The following is a 19,470-nucleotide window of genomic DNA, read 5'->3' on the forward strand; positions in this document are numbered from 1 at the left end:
TACCTCGATTGTAATATTAAAACTTCTGTCGTATCTCGTCATCTTTCCCAGGTCGGATAAAGTCACCTTACGGCAGCACGATCATACACCTGCCTCAATTTGCCGAAGCCCAGAATTGTATTTTACACTGCTGCGTCTTGCGTAGCGGCAACAAAATACCGGTAGACACAAGCTATACTTCTGAGCGTGGGAGCCGTGTTTGCTTCTAAATGCCCGATCTGACAGGTTGCGCAGTTGATGACGGTATCAATACTTCCGCGATTTATTGCTCATTTTCGGAACTGGAATTTTCAACATAATGACATGTCAGTTGTTATATTTAATTATTTAGTTTTTTGGTCCACACACAGAATGAATTTCTAGCGTTTTTGTGACCAGTTTAGTCTCAATGTGTACTACTCTGAACACAGTGCATGCGTGAGCGCTCAGATAATTTTGAAAACGGACACTGGACAGACAAGCTTGGCCTTCGCGCCTCGGTAAGATAGTGCCCTCGGAAACGTCAAGTCAGATCTTTTCTCACTGACAAATAAAACGGAATTATAAGCAAAATCAGTTCGCCAATGAAATCACTTGCATTTTCTACAACATTATTACCGTTGACTTAGCTGGTATGGACCACAGTCCCTCCACTTTGTGTACAGATTCGTATAACCACAATCCCGCAACCCGTGATATAAGATATAAACTAGCGTACCATCACGTTAAACTATTGACATCGTGAAAAAAGTAAAGGACAAAATGCAAGTTGTAGGTTTTCAAACATATTTTATTCAGATGTAAGTTGATTCTCATTTTCTTGTCGCTAGCGCTCCTGTTCAAGACCTGAGTAGAAAGGACACATGGTTTAAAATTTAATAAATTGACGGGGCAACATTCACTTGGATTTATTTGGTGCTCACTGTTTATTTTTTTTAACCTAAATTCGTAATTTTTCTAACAGAACATAAATCAATGGAGAGCACAGTGTCTGTTACTGTTAGTTTTATGGTTTTTAAGTCTACTATAGACTATAGTCTATAGAAGCTATTGGGATAGGTATCCGTCCGGCGTCCGTCGTCAGTCTGTATGTATGTATGTATGTATGTATGTATGTATGTATGTCCGTTTGTGAGGCGTCCGTCCACTCAAATATCTTGAGAACCGCAGTACTTACTGATTTGATATTTGTGGTGTAGATTAAAAATATGATTTTGAGAAACTGTTTTTTTAATTTTTTGATATTGTTGAAAATAGACAAATTAATGCCAAAAAAAGCGTTTTGGTAAAAAATCTTCTTCTTCTTAACCGCTGGTCAGACAGCATTGTTGTTTGGCATACAGGTCCTAGGGATAACCAACTTAGATTTGTTCAAATTGTGATGAATATGCAAATGTGTATTTTTAAGGAATTTTTTTGTCAGTTTTGGTCAAAATTTGACTTACATTGTATTTAATTCTTGTACTGTATAAACCCTATCAATTCACCCAGAAAAAATAATTAATATGATTTTAAATAATTGAATTAATTAGGAAATCATCAAAGCCAAAATAATTTTAGTGTAGATTTATCAGAAAGTTCAACTTTTTTTGACAGGTCATAGTGAAATGCTTACCATCTCGGAGGATTAAAACATGTAAAGGCAACTTTCCTGAATGCCAACTTTGACATATTCTGAACCGTCATTTATTGTGCCCTGTATGTTATCTAAAAGAAATCGCTCATAATAGTTTGTCATGATAGGGGGTGGTCAAATAAATAGAGATAGAGAAAGTTCTAATTTCCGTTTATGGTTGACTTGGTAAGGATAAAATAAAATTACTTTTTGAGGAAAAAAATAGAGTGGTCAATTAAAAGAGTGGTCAAAGTGATAGGGTTTTTATGGTAAAGCTGGGCTGTAAGATTGCTCATGTGCTATTTATAGCAATTATGCAATCTGTGTAAACAGTGCAATGAAAGTGTTACATGATTCCTTATAATGCTTTTGATGACCTTGAACTTCTTAAGTTTCAAACATTTGTCTCTTCTGTGTGCTTTCTCTGAGTAAGTACAGTCTCAACTTTATTCAACAGAACTTACTTTCAATGGTCAGGCCATCCTGAAATGAGCTATCAAAGATATCCACCTTCTCCATCAATACATGTGTCACAAAAGGTTATTTCTACATAACACAGCAAAACTCTGTCAACTGTTGAGTCGCTTGTTTTTTCAAAACCGCTGGTCAGACAGCTTTAATATTTGGTTTACAAGTCCCTAGGATGACCTTAGTGAGATAATTTCATACAGTCAGGAAATACTTAATTTTGTATCCATGTCTATAGTAGCTTCAGGGACTTTGGCCCTATGTTTAAGTTTACTAAATTGGATCTACGAGGTATAATTATCTCAGACCGGGTTTGTTTTACAACTTTTTTCAAGTTACCTGCCCTGGTGGCTGGTTGCAATGTACACGAATTTCGAACACTGGCTTTTGTAAGTTTTCAAAGCTAGTAAAATATCCGTGACAGACTCGAAGAGGATGTCTCCTTGTGAATGTCCTTGAACCCTTGACCGCGACTGTCGGCATCTTCACTCAGATAACTACGTTTCGATGTTTTTAATCGTGTTTTGGGTACTGAACCCCCGTTCACACGGGACAGATGAGACTGGAATCACGGCTGACTGCACAATATTTGGTAAGAGTTCACGATAATCGTTTAAAGAAGCGTACAGACCGGCCATTAAACTATTATTTCTAAGTCTGCTTACCATTAGCTTAAATTGTTGATATTCGACGCAGAGATCTTCAGGATTTACAGGCCCGAATTCAAAGAACGTATGCAATTCTGGGGTAAAGAAAACGTAGTTCTAAGAAATCACAGTTTGAATTTAATCTCGAAAAAAGACAAACAATCCAAAAAATTCAACTGATGTAGGGTTATCACAAGGAGATATGGGTCATGTACATTGTTATTCGACTAAAGCAACACTAACTTTTTCAATACTGGCGCCAGATTTTTCACCTGTAATGAATATATTTAGTTTGAAAGACCGTTTCTCAAACTTCCAGTTAGACTGGCTCCAAGTCTGTGGGCATATCAAAACATATAGTATTAAAATTGAAGGATTAAATATCAATAGACCGTCGCACTGAGTGGTAGGGCTGTTGGGATAGATCGCGGGATGATCGCCTGGCTTGGCCAGCTATGCAGTTACCGTAACTTTTTGGAACTTAGCTGCCGAGAAAAGCCAGGCGACTGGGAGCCAGTTTAACTTCCGGTAAAAATCCTGGAAGTGGAGATACAGCTTGCAGCTTGACGAGCGTGAACAAGGGCTGATAATTTATGCAAAACTCGTCAAGTTGACGCTTTGAAGGCTCATTGTGCGAAAACAAAAGCGAATTTTAAAATCCAAGACTTTTCTTTTTTTGACTCAGTATGTACCCAGCTCTCGATTGCCGTTAACGGAACACCAAGGTCTATTGCATACAGGGAAAAGTGGCCATTTATTCACATTAAATTCCTAGAGTAAAATTTCCAAAATATCTAGTTCCAATAGTTACCAAGATGGTCTCGATACCGTAAACTGCTAAACCTGTCCGATCGGGCATTTCCAAGCGTAAACATAGGTTACTGCCTATACCACAGCGCACATCGTTGTTTAGTTGTGTATAGACTACAATTCTTTCTATACTAGGTTGCGGGGACTTTTATGACCGTACTGTCATAGAGACGGCTTTGTCTGACGGGGAAACATAAGGAGATACGACAGTTCTAAATATTACCATGGCGGTATATTTCTATAGTATTAGAGCACAGTCTCTCCACAGATTGTTAAATGACAGTGACAAAAGTTTGGACAAACGATGAAAATAGGAAAGTCATGTTGATGAGGTGTGCATTACGCTGATGACCAGTTGTTTTTACAGACTCCCTGTTAGTTTCACGATCGATCTAGCAGATTAGGTAGCGCATGGGTGCCTGTGGTTTCACCGATTGGAAGAGCAATAAATGCGTCTGTAGAATTATTGTTCGCAATTTACTGTCTTTGAAGACTTTACACCACTAATCCTAGATTATCTCCATACACTTTGACGCCGTCACAAGGGAGTACATGGTCATTTTTCACCTCCTCGCATGATATAAACATGAAGCTATGGAATGGGTGTCATGATCGGTTGACAATAATTTAGGAGTGAAAACGAGGAAATTTTATTTCAACAAAAATTCTGCATTTTCAGTCGTTGATAGTACTTGTGGAAATTTTAAAACTGTATTTGAGCTTATACCAACCACTAAAAGTTGAAATGACTGGTACAGACCAGTGATCAGTTTTGAGTTCACCGGCATTCACTTCTTGCATTGAAAAAATAGAAAACATGTCTCCTGCGATGTGTTGTGGCATCAACTTACCACCGGACCGTGACTTACCTGATGGTCACAATCATCGAATAAATTTCTCTTCGACATCACATCTGTCTCAGATCAGTGATGTCATCTTTATTTAAGAAATTTATTAAATTATTGATCGGATTCAAACTCGCAACATACCGCACCCGGCCCACCAAGCCAGATAAATATTTTACAGTGATAGGCTATTCATTGTATTGTATACCAAACAGAAAGACATGATTTATATTTCCCTTTACAATTTTGGCAATTTTGTGCTCAATTACTGTGAATAGCATGCCAAGTTGACTCCCAATCACCTTTCCTGTCGTGCTGTGTAGGCCTACAGTTGACCTCTCCGTGAAGTTCAAATTATATTTGGTTTGTAGTACAGAGTCGCAATTTCTTCAACTGTGATTTTGAAGCTGTCAATCATTCAGTTGACGCACAAGTTTCAACATTTAGTATTATAGAATGCGATCGCAACCAGGTGTTACCGCAGCATTTGAGTTGTCAGTGTGTTGCCGCACTGCTGTTGCCGCAAGTTTTGAGGCATCAGTGAGTTCCCGCAAATGCGTTGCCGCAGTGTTTGCAGCAATAAAACAATGGGAAGTGGGCATGAGACAATAGATACCGCAGGCCTTGCGGCAGAGAACAATGCTACCGCACAGTTACTGCAAGGTGTGCCACTTACCGCAAAATGCGTTTACAAGTTATGTGATTCTGGTACTGTACTATATTGATCAGATTTATGTCTCAGGTCAACGTGGTTTCAATTTCATTTTTGTTGGGACTAATCACCTGAGCTGCTGTGTCATCAGCATACATATACATATCAGAATTTTCAGAAGCTAGAGGGAGGTCTTTTATAAAAAGCAGGAAAAACGGGCCCAGAAATAGATCCCTGTGGTACACCTGTACTGACAGGAAGAGTATCACTCAGGGTTCATTTAAAGGTCTGGTGAAATGATCCCGTTCTTGTGACTGAATATCTTCCAGGGGGGGCAATACTATTATACTTGCAACAGAATTGCAACCTAAAAGTACGTGCGAGTGTTAATTTTTTTTATATTTCTGTGTGTGGCTTTCATCGGGTCATTTTGCGACACTCAGGTCACGCCCTCAGCTTGGATCATGGTTGGCCATCTGTGACATCACAGGTGTGTTCATTTACATCGAATAGCGGTCCCACGCCGCCTTATCTCTGCCCAGTATCTGCTAACAAAACAGTGTTCGCGCTGCCTATTCGCCACGTTCGCCAATGTGAATCAAAATCAGAAGTGGTGAAAAAAAAGCGATCCTAATTCGTCACTGTGGTGACGAATTAGGATCATTTTGCGACACTCAGGTCACGCCCTCAGCTTGGATCATGGTTGGCCATCTGTGACATCACAGGTGTGTTCATTTACATCGAATAGCGGTCCCACGCCGCCTTATCTCTGCCCAGTATCTGCTAACAAAACAGTGTTCGCGCTGCCTATTCGCCACGTTCGCCAATGTGAATCAAAATCAGAAGTGGTGAAAAAAAATCGATCCTAATTCGTCACTGTGGTGAAACTGATTTTTGTTTTAAAAATATGGCAAAATAAAGAAAAAACGTGACTTTTTTCAGTCTCTTGTTGATCTGCGCTTTTGTCTCGGCGATTCACAAAAACTGTATCCACTTCCTTATTTATTGCGTTCTTTCCGTCGTACGCATTTGTAATCAAGCCAAGTCTAGCGAGAAACTTGACGTCATTTAGTCTAGTGTACAGCAGGCATAAATGGCTCTCGCGGGAATTGAAACTTTAGGCACACGCAATCGAGCCCTCACGATAAATTTGACGTCATTTTGTCTAGTGTACAGCAGGTATAGGAACGCTCGCTCGTGAGAATGGAAACTTTTGCTATACATAGCAGATATACGCATTTAAATCGAGGCCACAAGGTTCGGTGTTGCAGTTGATTTGCACTGCGGTCTAGATCCATGTTGCGGTCGATTTGCATGGCGGTCCTCGTGGTCCAGTATTCCCGGTTGTTCTGCATTTTAATCGCCATCCCAACGACGCGTTCCGTGTTGCTGTTGATTTGTATCATGGAGGACTCTACCTCCATGATTTGTACTGCGATCTCTACGTTCCGTATTGTTGTTCGTTTTAATGATAGTCTCAACGTTCAGTGTTGGTGTTCATCATTCATGCAGCTGATTTGCATCGCGATCCCAACCTTCTGTGTAGCAAGTAGCGAGGCAGGCTCAGCCGATCGTAAGAACCAGAAGAGACAAGCATCAACATTTGACGGGAACTTGAAAAAGTTTACAGTTGAGCCGTTCACGTTCTTGCCACTGTCACAGCCACCAAAAGAACAACGTCTTCCCATAGTGAAGGAGGACACTGTCCTGATCATGTAAGCGGAAATCCTAGAAGTTACCGCCCATGGGGAGCTTACGGAGGTGTGAAATACTTTACTTCCATATGAGATACGGCGTTAGTCAAACTTCAGAAAGCCGAAAAAAGTCGACTTGAGAGGCTTGGGGGACACCCCTACATTGCATTTTTCTTTTGCCATATTTCATAATCACGCGCGCTAAACGAAAACAGAAATGAATGTGATTGTTTTATAGACCATTAACTGTATTTTTGTGATTTTGCAACATGGGTATTTCACCAGACCTTTAAAAGAAACCAACTGAGTTCTGTTTTCCAGGTATGAAGCAAAAAAGCCCATTGTCTGCTCTGAACAATTATAAAGTCTGATTTTCTGAAGTAAGGGACCGTCTCAGATTGTCGCAGAAGTTCAAAAAGCGAAATTCATTCGTTTAGGGGGGGAGGGGGTTTGACCTCCATTCAATTAGTGAACTTCACTTTCGCACTTTTATTTTGTGATCACAAGTTTCCGTGTGTTTATTTTAAATTAAAGAAAAACTGCACACTCGTGCCAACAACTTTGTAACTGTTTCCATCTCGTTTGTGCCACAAACAATTTACCGATAGTAATATTGTATCCTAAACCTTTCATTCATCAATTTATACAAAGACAAAAGTATCATTTTTTTAAATGTGCTATTTATAAGCATCTGCTCTAACCACTAGATGTCTTTTAAAATATTCTCACTTGTAATGCACCTGATCATAGTCGTTTTAATATGATTGAACATGCCTGGGCTCCCTTGTCAAAGTTTCTCGCTCTTATTTACCGCCCCTACCAAGTACAAATTGCGTGCTCACAAAGACAAAGAACAGCACAAGAGATTCAAAATGGGAAAATAAAATAGAATGAAACTTTTATGAGGTAAAGTGCCCTGTTAGTACTCAAATCTGATCGATTACTTTAATTGTAATGTGGCAAGGGGCATACGTCTTTAGTAGCTATAGCAAAATGCAACATTGTAGTCTCAGGCAGACATGAACATTTCGCACTTTTGAAGTTTCGTTTAGGGGGAGGGGGGAGGGGGTTTGATCTAAACGAAGAAATTTCGTTTCTTGAACTTCTGCGACAATCCGAGACGGTCCCTAAAATATCATTTGTTGTTTATTCTTAGGTACACTCTGTTAAATAATGTCTGTTCACAAAATAACTGTTGATACATTTTTCATCCCTTTGTTTTTTCATTCAGCTGTATGACAAATGTTTCATGATTAGCTTATCATTAGTTGTAGAGTAGCACATGTCTGGGCACTATTTTTGTACTTCTTATCCCTTTTTTTGACAAATTGTGAACTTAATTAATTACTGCCTTTTAAAGATCTTGGTTATGTGACTCTTAACTGGATTTTTTCTTAGTGATTATTCTGAAATTTTATTGAGTGACAAACTTTTGTCAGTTTGTAGCTCCCATATATGCATATGTATGTATGCAAATTGGAGGTATTTTTATAAGGTGGCAAAATGGGCGTCTGCTTATATGTAGGTATGGATGTATGTCCATTAAGATCAAAAGCACAAAATCCGCAACACCTACAATCTTCATATTTGGTACTGAGGAGCATTCTAGGTTGGAGATGTGAATTTGTTCAAATCAAGATGTTTGTGTGAAAAATATGCAAATGAGATACAAAAAAGTGAAAATCTGTGAAGATGTTGCAACTCAGGAACCCTTTGGCAGAATGTGTTGATATTTTGTGCGTAGGTAGGTAGCATCAATCCTTTGCACAAATGCCAATTTTACAGGGATATCTTTCATTCATTGTATTTAAGATTTTTAGCTCACATTTGGTTTTACCAATGTGAGTTTATCGTATAGGCTGAAGTTGATGGCGTCTGTATGTATGTATGTATGTATGTATGTATGTATGTATGTATGTATGTACGTACAGTATGTCCGTCAACATCAAAAACACGCAAACCGCTGCACATTTCAGCTTGCTATTTGGTGTGTGGATGCATCCTGGGCTGTAGATGGGATTTTGTTCAAATGAAGTCTGCATTGCCAAAATTATGCAAATGAGCTTACAAAATGTGAAAATGGTTAAGAATTAATAACTCAAGAACCGCTTTTTTGATTGCTTTGAAAATTTGTGTGCAAGTACCTTAGGTGAACCTCATACAGTTTTATGAATATTGTGAAGATATCCTAAATTTTGTATTTTTGCTGAATTTTTTTGTGATTTTTCTCATTTTCAGTAAAAATTCTTCTTCTCTGAAACCGCCAGCCCAATCGTTCTCAAATTTGGGTTGTCTCTTTGCAAGGGTGTTACTCTTCTAATTTGTTGAAATTATGACAAAATTGGGAAAATTACTATTTTGGAGCAATTTTGTCATTTTTGGTCAAAAAATCTTAGACAGTATTTCCTTTTTAAAACCCCTGGACAGACAGCTTTTATATTTGGTACACAGACGTACAGAGATAACAATAGTTAGATATGAGGAAATTGTCCGGAAATATAAAAAATTGTATTTTTAAGACAATATTGTCATTTTTGGTCAAGAAAACTTTATCTCAGCATTACTTGTTCGATAGCTTTGTAATTTGGTATAAAGTCCCGAAAGATGTTATTAGATAAATTTTCTGCTCAAAGTGTTGGGAAACCCCAAAATTTGTATATTTTAGGTACTTTTCTCAGTTTGTAACCTACACCAACCCAGGATATGGTGTGAGACAATTTTGAAGGCTGTGAACATAATTTTGTCATATTTGGTACCAATTTGTAGGAAAATTTGATCCTGAAAACAAAGTTGAGGTGATTTTTTTCATTTTGGACCAATTTTTGCAACTTTTCTATGTAAGACATACAAGAACTGATGAGAAATTTGGATCCAGGATAATTCCAAATGTTGTAATCACCACCCACAGTGGAAGGCATTTCACTATCTGTAACTAACTTAACTAAGTGCTGTTTACATTAGAATGATAACACTCATGGCATTAATTAAAAATCTCCAAGGTTGTAAATGTACTTCCTGTCATTTGGTCTTATGTAATACCAAGGGGTGGAACATTTGATATTCAGGAGGGGGTAGGGTCTAGAAGATCGATGATGTGGCATTACTTTTTTACCAGATCCCTTGTGCATTTTTTGCCCACTCCCACCTTTTCTTTTTATCAAGCCTTCTCTCTGTTTTTTGTTGTTGACATTTGCTTATGTATTTAGGATCTGCTTCTCCCATTGCTATAGAAGTTGATATGCATGTTCCTAAAGATGACCTCCAGTACCTAAGTTGGAGACCTTATTTGCTTTTGTCATTCTTGTTTTTCCTGGTTTAAATATTTCTCAAATGGACCAATTCAAACCGAATGTGAGCACATAGTGTCCTTGACGGTATTTTTTTGGTAATTTTATACCTACTTGAACTAAGACTATATAATGTGGTGATTTAGTAAGCATTTGATATGGTAAACTGTATTTGGTTTTGAAATGTGGTAAAAAAATCATTAGCAAACATAGCTGAGGTGATTTTAGCAGGTTTTGTTTCCAACAAATGTATTCCAAAATTTTTGCAATGTTTATGAGTATCAAGGTTATAAATGGTTGACACACTTCCTGCCATCTGGTCATTGTATATCTCATGCAAAGATGGTCAATACAAAAGGGTGAACCATTTGATATACTGGGGTGGTCCTGGCAGATTAAAAAAAATATCAAACAAATGTCAATAAAAAAATCAGCCAGAGAAGGTTTGACAAAAAGAAAAGGTGGGAGAGTGGGAAAAAAATAATGTACAATTGATCAGATAAAAGAGATTAATATACCTCATCAATATTCCAGACACCTTCCTCTTCCGATATCAAATGGTCCACCCCAATGTCTTTTTGCGTGCAATTAACCGTGCAGTGTGTATTAACTTAAGATGTCAAGTTAGGTAAGGATTTGAAAGGAATAGTCAAGTTCACCACAGTTAAATTTCTTAACTTTATCTCTTGTATCATCATCCTTGTGTAACTGGTTAAGTTTGTAAGCTGTTCCAAATGTGGATGCACCAGTTGTACTGGAAAAAAAAACAATGTTTACTTTTCCCTGTAGGGTTTCTGAGTTAATAATTGTATGTTGAAATCTTTCTATGTGTCTGGTGTATAGGCAGAATGTAAACATTGGTTGCATGTTATGTATTTCAATCTATGTCAAGTATTGTTCATGAAAAATCAAGAACAGTTTGCTGTGTGCTTGTAAAAGATAACATATTTGTAAATACATAAACTGCCTTGCAGATTGATTGTCTTAAAATTATAACAGAAGTAGAAAAGGTAAAGAAACTAATCAAATTTCTGTAACATATATGCCGTTCATACACAGGCCATTGAAACGTCTCTGAAACGGTTCTGGGCCAATACTGACACAGAAAGTTATGTGTGGACACTCCGAAGTGGTTCTGAAGCGTTTCAGATTTGAGACGGTTTAGTCGGCCCGACCAGAGCCGTTGTAGGGATTAACTCTATCCGCAAATCGCTGTGTGGACAGACTGAGCCGCTTCAGAAGCGTTTCAAACGCCCTCACGCGACAGGTATTTGTAACATAAAACAAACAACAACCAATATACAATATTCACTTTCGCCATGGCTGCCGAACACAGTACTACATCTCGCGGTATACTGGTCCGACGAAGAGATAAGCTTGCTACCAAAAACCCTATCAATTCGACCAGAAAAAAAATAGTTACGATTTGAAAAACGTCGAATTAATAGGAAATTAAAACTGCCGAAATAATTTAGTGGTCGAATGAATTTAATTTGGAACGACGAGGATGAAATTTAAGCTAGACATGTTTGCCATGTTGAGACTGCTTCAAAGCATGGACTGAAATTTTGTGAGGTCGACAAATTAGGTAACAAAAAAACCTCAAACGCACGTTGGTGTCACATCAAATCAAAGTGACACTGCCACCGGCCGCTCGACGGACGACACGTAAGTTGACATCGTATGCCAGCCCTTGGAAATATATTGTAACTCCTTGACAGGCAGATGAGAGAGTCTTATAGCGTTTGATGCATTGAAAGTTTGTTAAAATAATAAAAAATGACATCACCGATCATAAGAAACGTGGTGTTGAAGATAATAGTTTTTAAAAGAAGACTATGACGACCATATTTCTGTAAGTATTATCTAACTTTAGAAAACCAACATCTGAAGATTTACTTCAACCAACACTTTTGGATTTGTTCCACTCTTTATTATAAGATTAGTCGAATTTCTGGAAAGTAGGTGTACATTTTCGATGTCTGTGTATCGTCTACACCGAAGTCATATCCAAAAGAGTATAATCAGTTCGCGACAGCGTAAACCTCTCTCTCCCTCTCTCTCCGGCATTTCAATGTTTTATATTGTCGACATTTATATATCAGTCTGAAGTTTCAGGTCACTGCTCAATGCAAGTAGTTGATGTCAATTTTTCCGTATCGGGCATGGTCTCTATCGTCACTCTAATCGTTAGTGTTTTCCTGTTATATTCCATATCAAACTCAAAACACAACGTGAACAACGCTGATAATATATTGCATCTTTCGTATCGAAAACCGGTAAAGTTCGTAACTGGTGACATGTCACGGCCTGGAGAAAGTTCATCACCATCGATCGAATGTCCGTGGCGCTTTTGCTTCCAAATAGACATATTGAAATGCACAGGGAACTTCGCGGTATGGCAATTATATGAATTTTACCGTGAAGAAAGTCTGTGACTTTAAACTGGCCGTACAACCAACAATAAACATGGCAGAGCAATGATACCGATTTCAGAGACTTCGATTTTTTTTTCATTGCGACCTCGACCGCTGGTGAGAGCAAGTCGTCTATTTTTTTCCCACTGGCTATTTGGCTTTGAATTTTCAATTGCCATCATGTGCTAAGTTAAAGCTAAAAACAAGACGGGCGTTCTCTGTAAATCAATAAGCCTTTTGAATATGAAAAAATCGGACATCTGAACCTCAACACGCAGCTTGAAAGTTGTTCTCCGAATCAGGACAGGGACATCGGCCCGGGACATCGGTGAGGCCGGATTTCACGTAGTAGCTATGGAAACCGACGGCTCGTTCGTTGTAAGAAACCATGCGATGTACGCTCCCTTGGGCCGTGGAATTTCGCCGTATCGCCTCTACAGACTACACCGTCTGTTACCTAACCATGCTATTAAACAATCACACGATAGTTCAGTAACATATATCTTCATTAATCTACCGATCATCGACCGTCGAACACTTCGAAAACAATGGTCGCGGTCACGGATTCAAGGACGTTCACAAGAAGAAATTATCAATAAGTGGCGCGCAGAATTATTTTTACTGGTTTTGAGAACTTCTAAAATAACTTGTAATCTGTATATCTTCACACATCGAACCGATATTGTATACCTATCACCGTCGAAGTTTATGTCTTTCACTGTAGAGTTCTTTTTATCCAAAATACATATTCAGAAGAGTCCCACAGAGCAGTCAAATGAAAGGATAATTGCTTCAAACGAATGAAATTGCACGAAAGAATGAAAATCAACAGCACACCCTGGACGTGATTTAAAACAATAGCGCTTGTGAATAGGACTATTCTATTTGAGTAAAAAGTGCCGTTTTTCTCGCAATTTTAGCAACTGTAACGACCCTTTATTCTTTAATACCTTTCCATAATTGAATTAAACTAGGTTTAGGGCTTGTACACACAGTGTACACTGATGTTCAGAACTGTAAAAAGTATTCTGCTGGCAACGAGCAGGGGTTCACGGGGAGACACGATGGCAAATAGTGCAGTGTCGTAAAATTGCTTAGACTAGTTTTAAGAACGGTACAATATCTGGTCATCGGTATACCGCTACCTGTGAATCGAAACGACAAGTGTAGACCTATAGCTTCGAAATTTTATGGGAGAGACACCACGACTGAGACCGACAGTAGCACAACAAACTATTCCCAATTGTGCGTCCGTGTTTAATACAGACATCTCTGTAGGTGATTCTGGTTTCTCAATCGAATCAAAAGTCCGACATTGACAAAATTGACATAAAATAAGTCCGAAAAGTTATGTTTTATTCAACTAACTGATTCATCTCCTTTGATATCCCCTAAGCTACATGTAAACAGTCCGGAAAGACTGACATCGATGTCTCCCGGGCCCCCATGCATACAGTATGGCCGTACGTGTTCAAATATTTCTTCACCGTTTTGCAAAACATCTCATCAGCCGGACGCATGGGCAACGTCTTTGTACGTTGGTCAAAACTAATGACAGTATAGGTCAGGATGTAACATCGGTCAAAGTAATATTGAATATGGAAGACGAAAATGCTTTCATCGATTGACAAAAATGAGAGGGAACGAGTCAGTAAATATCGAACCATAAAGGGGAGATCGAGACTGCCATCCCCCACGATTAATCAACTGGGAACAAAATATATATTTCGATCAACAGACTTACACAACCAGAGACAGCATTTTATTCAGCTTTAAAGTAAGTCACCGCCTTTCCTATAATAACTCCCCGTTTGCGTTTTGATCTACTCTGCTCTGACCCAATCGGTATGGCCGTCTGACTGATACATGGTTATTTCTTCACATATTTTTTCATCGTTTGGCATAAAATACAGCATCTCTTTTGGTGCACAAGGCAAATCAACGTTTAGAAGGAAAGTCACAGGAGGTTAGGATATTATATACCGTAGGTGAAATTAGAATGGAATATTGAAGATGAAAAGACTTTTATCGGTCGACAAAAATTGCCATAAACCGAGAATTGAGATTGTCTATGATTTATTAATTGGGAACAAAAATATTCGATTGAGTCATTAAGTTTGTGTTTGATTCGTTTCAAAAATGTGTTCCTACATTCTTATCCGATTGTTTGTGTTAATAAAAATGTTTGTTTCGCCTCGGATATTTGTAGGGAAGTTTGGATTAGTGTAGACGGTAATGTTTTGTTTGTGTGGCAAAAGCTTATGGCGAGGCGAAACAAACATTTTATTAACTCAAACAATCGGATAAGAATGTACGAACACATTTTAGAAACGAATAAAAGACAAACTCGACAAAAAAAACATTTTGGATAGTTAGGTGGGGAGCCTCTTTCACATTCTTTACAGCCAGTACGACGTCGTCCATTTCAGCCATCTTGTTACAAACAATGCTTGGCCATACACACCTTTTGAACTCAAGAGGGCGCATTAAGACGTCTTAAACATCAAAACAATGGCTTAATTTTGTGTATGTGGACGCAAGCGGACTCAAGCTATTAATCCCCTGTGTTTGCAAATCACAAATAGTGTTGCAGAAGCGTTTAAAATTTTTCCCTGTCTGAACATAGTAATATTCACCCTCAGGCTGATTGCCTGAAGGCCTATATTTATATATTAACTATTTTTATCATTACATTCAGCTGTTTGTTATATCTTTATCACTCTCCATGGGCTTAGGCACACTAAGGGGCCGATGTCATCACTCTGTGCCTGTCTGTGTATGTCAGTCTGTCTGTATGTATGTATGTCCATGTTTCATACAATTTTTGGCTTGTTTTGATAACTATATGGGAGCGAACAGTGGCATTGTCACTATTTTTATAGATTCACTGTAAAATCCCCTAATTTGATCCTCCTTAAAGTTGCACTTTTTGTGGGCAACTTGCAGGAGATTTTGTCCCTGATCCAAAAATAGGTTTGGTTCCAGTGAGTGGTTGCATATCTCACTCCCAAAACCCTGATGAAGATCCTGCCTTAAAATTGAAACATAAGTTGATTTTATTCTTTCCAATAAAATATAACAGTTATTAATTCACTTGTTTTTTTCAATCTGCAGATAACAAATGCCATGCCATATGCAATGGAACTTGCATATTTTGGCACTGACAATCAAATGATACATTTTGGCAAAGTTGAAGCCAAGGGAATAGCACCCGTTCCACTACTTCAATCTCATGGAGAAAGCATCTATACAAAACCAGTAGATATGCCGTAAGATACCTTCAATTTTTCATTTCTCACAAGACATACTCCAAAGGCCTGATTTGGTTTGATCACTCTGTCATAGATAAATGATTGTATATTCAACAAATTAACAAGACAATATTGTACTCAACATGACTGACAAGCAGACACTTTCAAGAAGGTTTCCTTCTTAAATAAACCAATGAAAAATACTTGTGGCATTGAAAGCCAATAACAAATTCTGACATTGTAATGTCTCATGAAAATGGTTTGTGATATGCTTATGCCACACAATGTGCTTTTACAGGTATGCACTTTGTGACTCCGCAATTTCTTGGGAAAGTCTTTGGAACTTGAAGCAGTCCAGAAAACCCAACCCAGTATTTAAATGTAACCATGAGAAAGAAGGCAATGCTCCATATCATTTTACAGTAAGTACTTCTGAATGAAGAAAAGTTTCAATTTAAGATTATTTTATTCACTCAGCTGTCAGCCACTGAGACCCTGAAGAGTAGCTGCAGTGTTGTGTCGTCTGCTAGTGACTTTAAGCTGTCACAGAAGCATAACTTGATTATCAGATAGGTGAATTTTCTGTTATCTTTCATCAACTAACTCTTCTTCTCTGGAACAGCAAATCAGAATTATTCCAACAAGATTTACAACCCATTGATCATGGTATGCAATTTAACTTTACTTTCTCTGTGCATAAGTATTAGACACATAATGTTCAAGGGGTGCCGTAGGGGCTTACAGTTACAACCGATAACGTAGTAACTAACCGATAACGTAGCAAACCCGATAACGTAGTAAAAATTTACCGATAACGTAGTAAATCAACCGATAACGTAGTAACGAACCGATAACGTAGTAATTTTTTCTAACCGATAACGTAGTAAAAATTTACCGATAACGTAGTAATTTTACCTAACCGATAACGTATCAACAAATTTACCGATAACGTATCAATGAACCAATAACGGATTAAATCAACTGATAACGTAGAAAAGTCAACCAATACCGCATCAAAACAACCAATAACATATCAATTAACTGATAATATCTGATTAAGCTTTTCATTAGGAGCGATAGATCGATCGATTTATAAATAAATAAGTATTAGATAGATAGATAGATAGATAGATAGATAGATAGATAGATAGATAGATAGATAGATAGATGAATAGGTCGAGCAATATATCGATAAATAAATCGATCAATCGATAGATCGATGGATCTATCTATCGATGTTTGATAGATGGTCGATCGATCACTCAATCGATCGATAGATAAATTAATTGGCAGATCGATCGATAGAACAAAGGATTCATCAATTCGATAGCAAGATAGATGAATTAATCGATAGATCGATCGATCGGTTCGATAAATTGGTTAATTTATAGATCGATTTGTTATCACATTGTCTCGTACGCAATTTTCTTTACTTCTATTTTTTTTCGTTTAGCATTAATTATCACAAATTTCTGCAGCAAATTGTGTTTCGACTGTTTTCATGGTAGTGAGAACGACTAAGTTGATCTAAATGTTGTTCAACCACTGGAATAGGTTTGGGAAGTTGCTTCTAGTCTTGCTATAGTAGCTATACAGTTTAGTTCTAGTTGGGTAAAATTCAAAGAGATAGTATAAGTACCGCAATCACCGACAGCCAACATCGCATATTTCTCACACATATTGTATACGTCACCGATAGAAGTAACTGCGTATTAGTGATTAACCAAAGAACATTAATGAGTCATTCGTACAATTGACGATTTTTCCTGTTATTGAAAATCTCCATCGTGTGTATTTTAAAAAGGTAACCATATCAGTGATTAATATGCAGGATACTGTAATATAAATGTATGAGTGAACTCTGGTAAGGCCGAGAAAATAAAAAGCTCGTTTCTCATCTCACACATATTGCAAAAATGATGCGATGACGCGGGTTTCGTTTCTCCTCAATTTTTTTATTCTTCAACCAACAAGAACGCGCAAAAAGCATGAAAACGACACAGGAATGCACGCAGAAATTATGCACAGCTGTGTTGCTTTAGTATTTTTGTATAGCAACAGTTCTGTTGACTTTTAGTGCAGCAGTGCACAGTTTTGTCAATTTAATATAAGAGTGACACATGTGTACAGTTCTGAATGGAATGTTATAGTGTCACTTATTTTGTTTACAGTTCTGTTTTATACAGCACTGTGTTATGCATCGCGTATTTTTGCGGGTTTTTAAAATTCTATTTCCTCATGAGCAGAAAAAAGGTTGACGTGGGGGTCTGAATTGACGCGCGCGAGGATGAGAAACAAACTTTTTATTTTAATTGGCCTATGCGTTTTTTTCTATCAGCTCTATAATATAATACTCAATAATTTTGCGATGTCTTCGTAATCCTAATTCAAATAAGATATGACTTGACGTGAATCACAACAGAAAGGATAAAAAGGAATGAAAAAGCAATATGTTGTCTACAAAATCTGTTGACTTGGCTTGCTTACATGAGTAACTTGCAAAATTAATGAATACTGATTATAAGGAATTCCATTGAATAATGAGTCCAGATTTACCTTAATTCAGTCCCAGAAAGAGAGTGACATTGTAAGCTTATTGTCGTTTTGATATACTGACGTTGTAAATAACGAAATTTCATAATCGGTCATGTTGAAAACTTTTTTCCAAGTCCTACCAACTTAGAAAGTTTGTCGATAAGACACTCACATGTGTGTTGTATCTTGAATTCATCCTGCAGGAATATTTATTAATTAGTTCGCATTCCCCCAATTGATGAAATTCGATTCGTGATGTCTGAGTAATATCACGATTGTAACTCTGAAGGTGTAACTGATTGACTATATATAAAAACGAAAGATACAACACTCATTAATATTCAATTAGTTTCCATTTATTAATACATTATCGGTCGCTTGATAATTTATTTGTTGACTTGGTGCATTTTCAGTTTATTGGAATCTTTACTCTTTGACTTGGCTAGGTTATTGGTTGGCTTGATACATAATTGGTTGATTTAATACGTCATCGGTTACTTTGATACGTTATTGTTCTCTTGGGCACATTATTGGTTGATTTGATACACTATCAGTCGATCGATCTATCTATCCATCCATATATATATATATATATATATATATATATATATATATATATATATATATATATATATATATATATATATATATATACACCAATCGTTCTATTAGTCAAGCAATCGATCAATTCATTCAATCATTCAGTCGATAGAAAGATCGATCGATTGATATATCAGTACATCGATAGATCAATCGGTCGATCTATCGATTGATCAATGGATTGATCGATCGATCGAGGATACATCTATCCCTAAGAATATATTCCCATGATTCATTTGATCCAATACATTGTCAGTTGATTTGATACGTTATCGGTAAATTTGTTGATACGTTATCGGTTAGGAAAAATTACTACGTTATCGGTAAATTTTTACTACGTTATCGGTTAGAAAAAATTACTACGTTATCGGTTCGTTACTACGTTATCGGTTGATTTACTACGTTATCGGTAAATTTTTACTACGTTATCGGGTTTGCTACGTTATCGGTTAGTTACTACGTTATCGGTTGTAACAGGGCTTACACTCATAAATGGAAGAGCCAATCATGAAGGTATATGCCTGATGTTATACAAGGGAGGCACACTTAATGATAAGATGGAATGGTGATGGAATGATACATTCTTAAAGGTTTTTATGCAAATTCTTACAAATTTTGAGTTTTTTAACTATTATAATGAACATAGTTTTGTCAAGTTCCTGTTTTCATG

The 19,470-nt window shown here is 37.4% G+C and overlaps 1 protein-coding gene across 3 annotated transcripts in view; it reads left to right on the top strand.

Annotated features, from left to right (window-relative positions):
* The window catches only part of LOC139117744 (intermembrane lipid transfer protein VPS13A-like), a 445,282-nt gene that overhangs the window by 227,597 nt on the left and 198,215 nt on the right, over window positions 1-19,470 (top strand). For all 3 annotated transcript variants that reach the window (XM_070680994.1, XM_070680993.1, XM_070680995.1), the window contains 2 exons: window positions 15,529-15,683; window positions 15,964-16,087. In XM_070680994.1, the coding sequence (XP_070537095.1) occupies window positions 15,529-15,683; window positions 15,964-16,087 (279 nt within the window). The remainder of the gene's footprint in view (window positions 1-15,528; window positions 15,684-15,963; window positions 16,088-19,470) is intronic.

The sequence above is a fragment of the Ptychodera flava genome, chromosome 18 (assembly GCF_041260155.1).
Source record: "Ptychodera flava strain L36383 chromosome 18, AS_Pfla_20210202, whole genome shotgun sequence".
Classification (NCBI taxonomy): domain Eukaryota; kingdom Metazoa; phylum Hemichordata; class Enteropneusta; family Ptychoderidae; genus Ptychodera; species Ptychodera flava.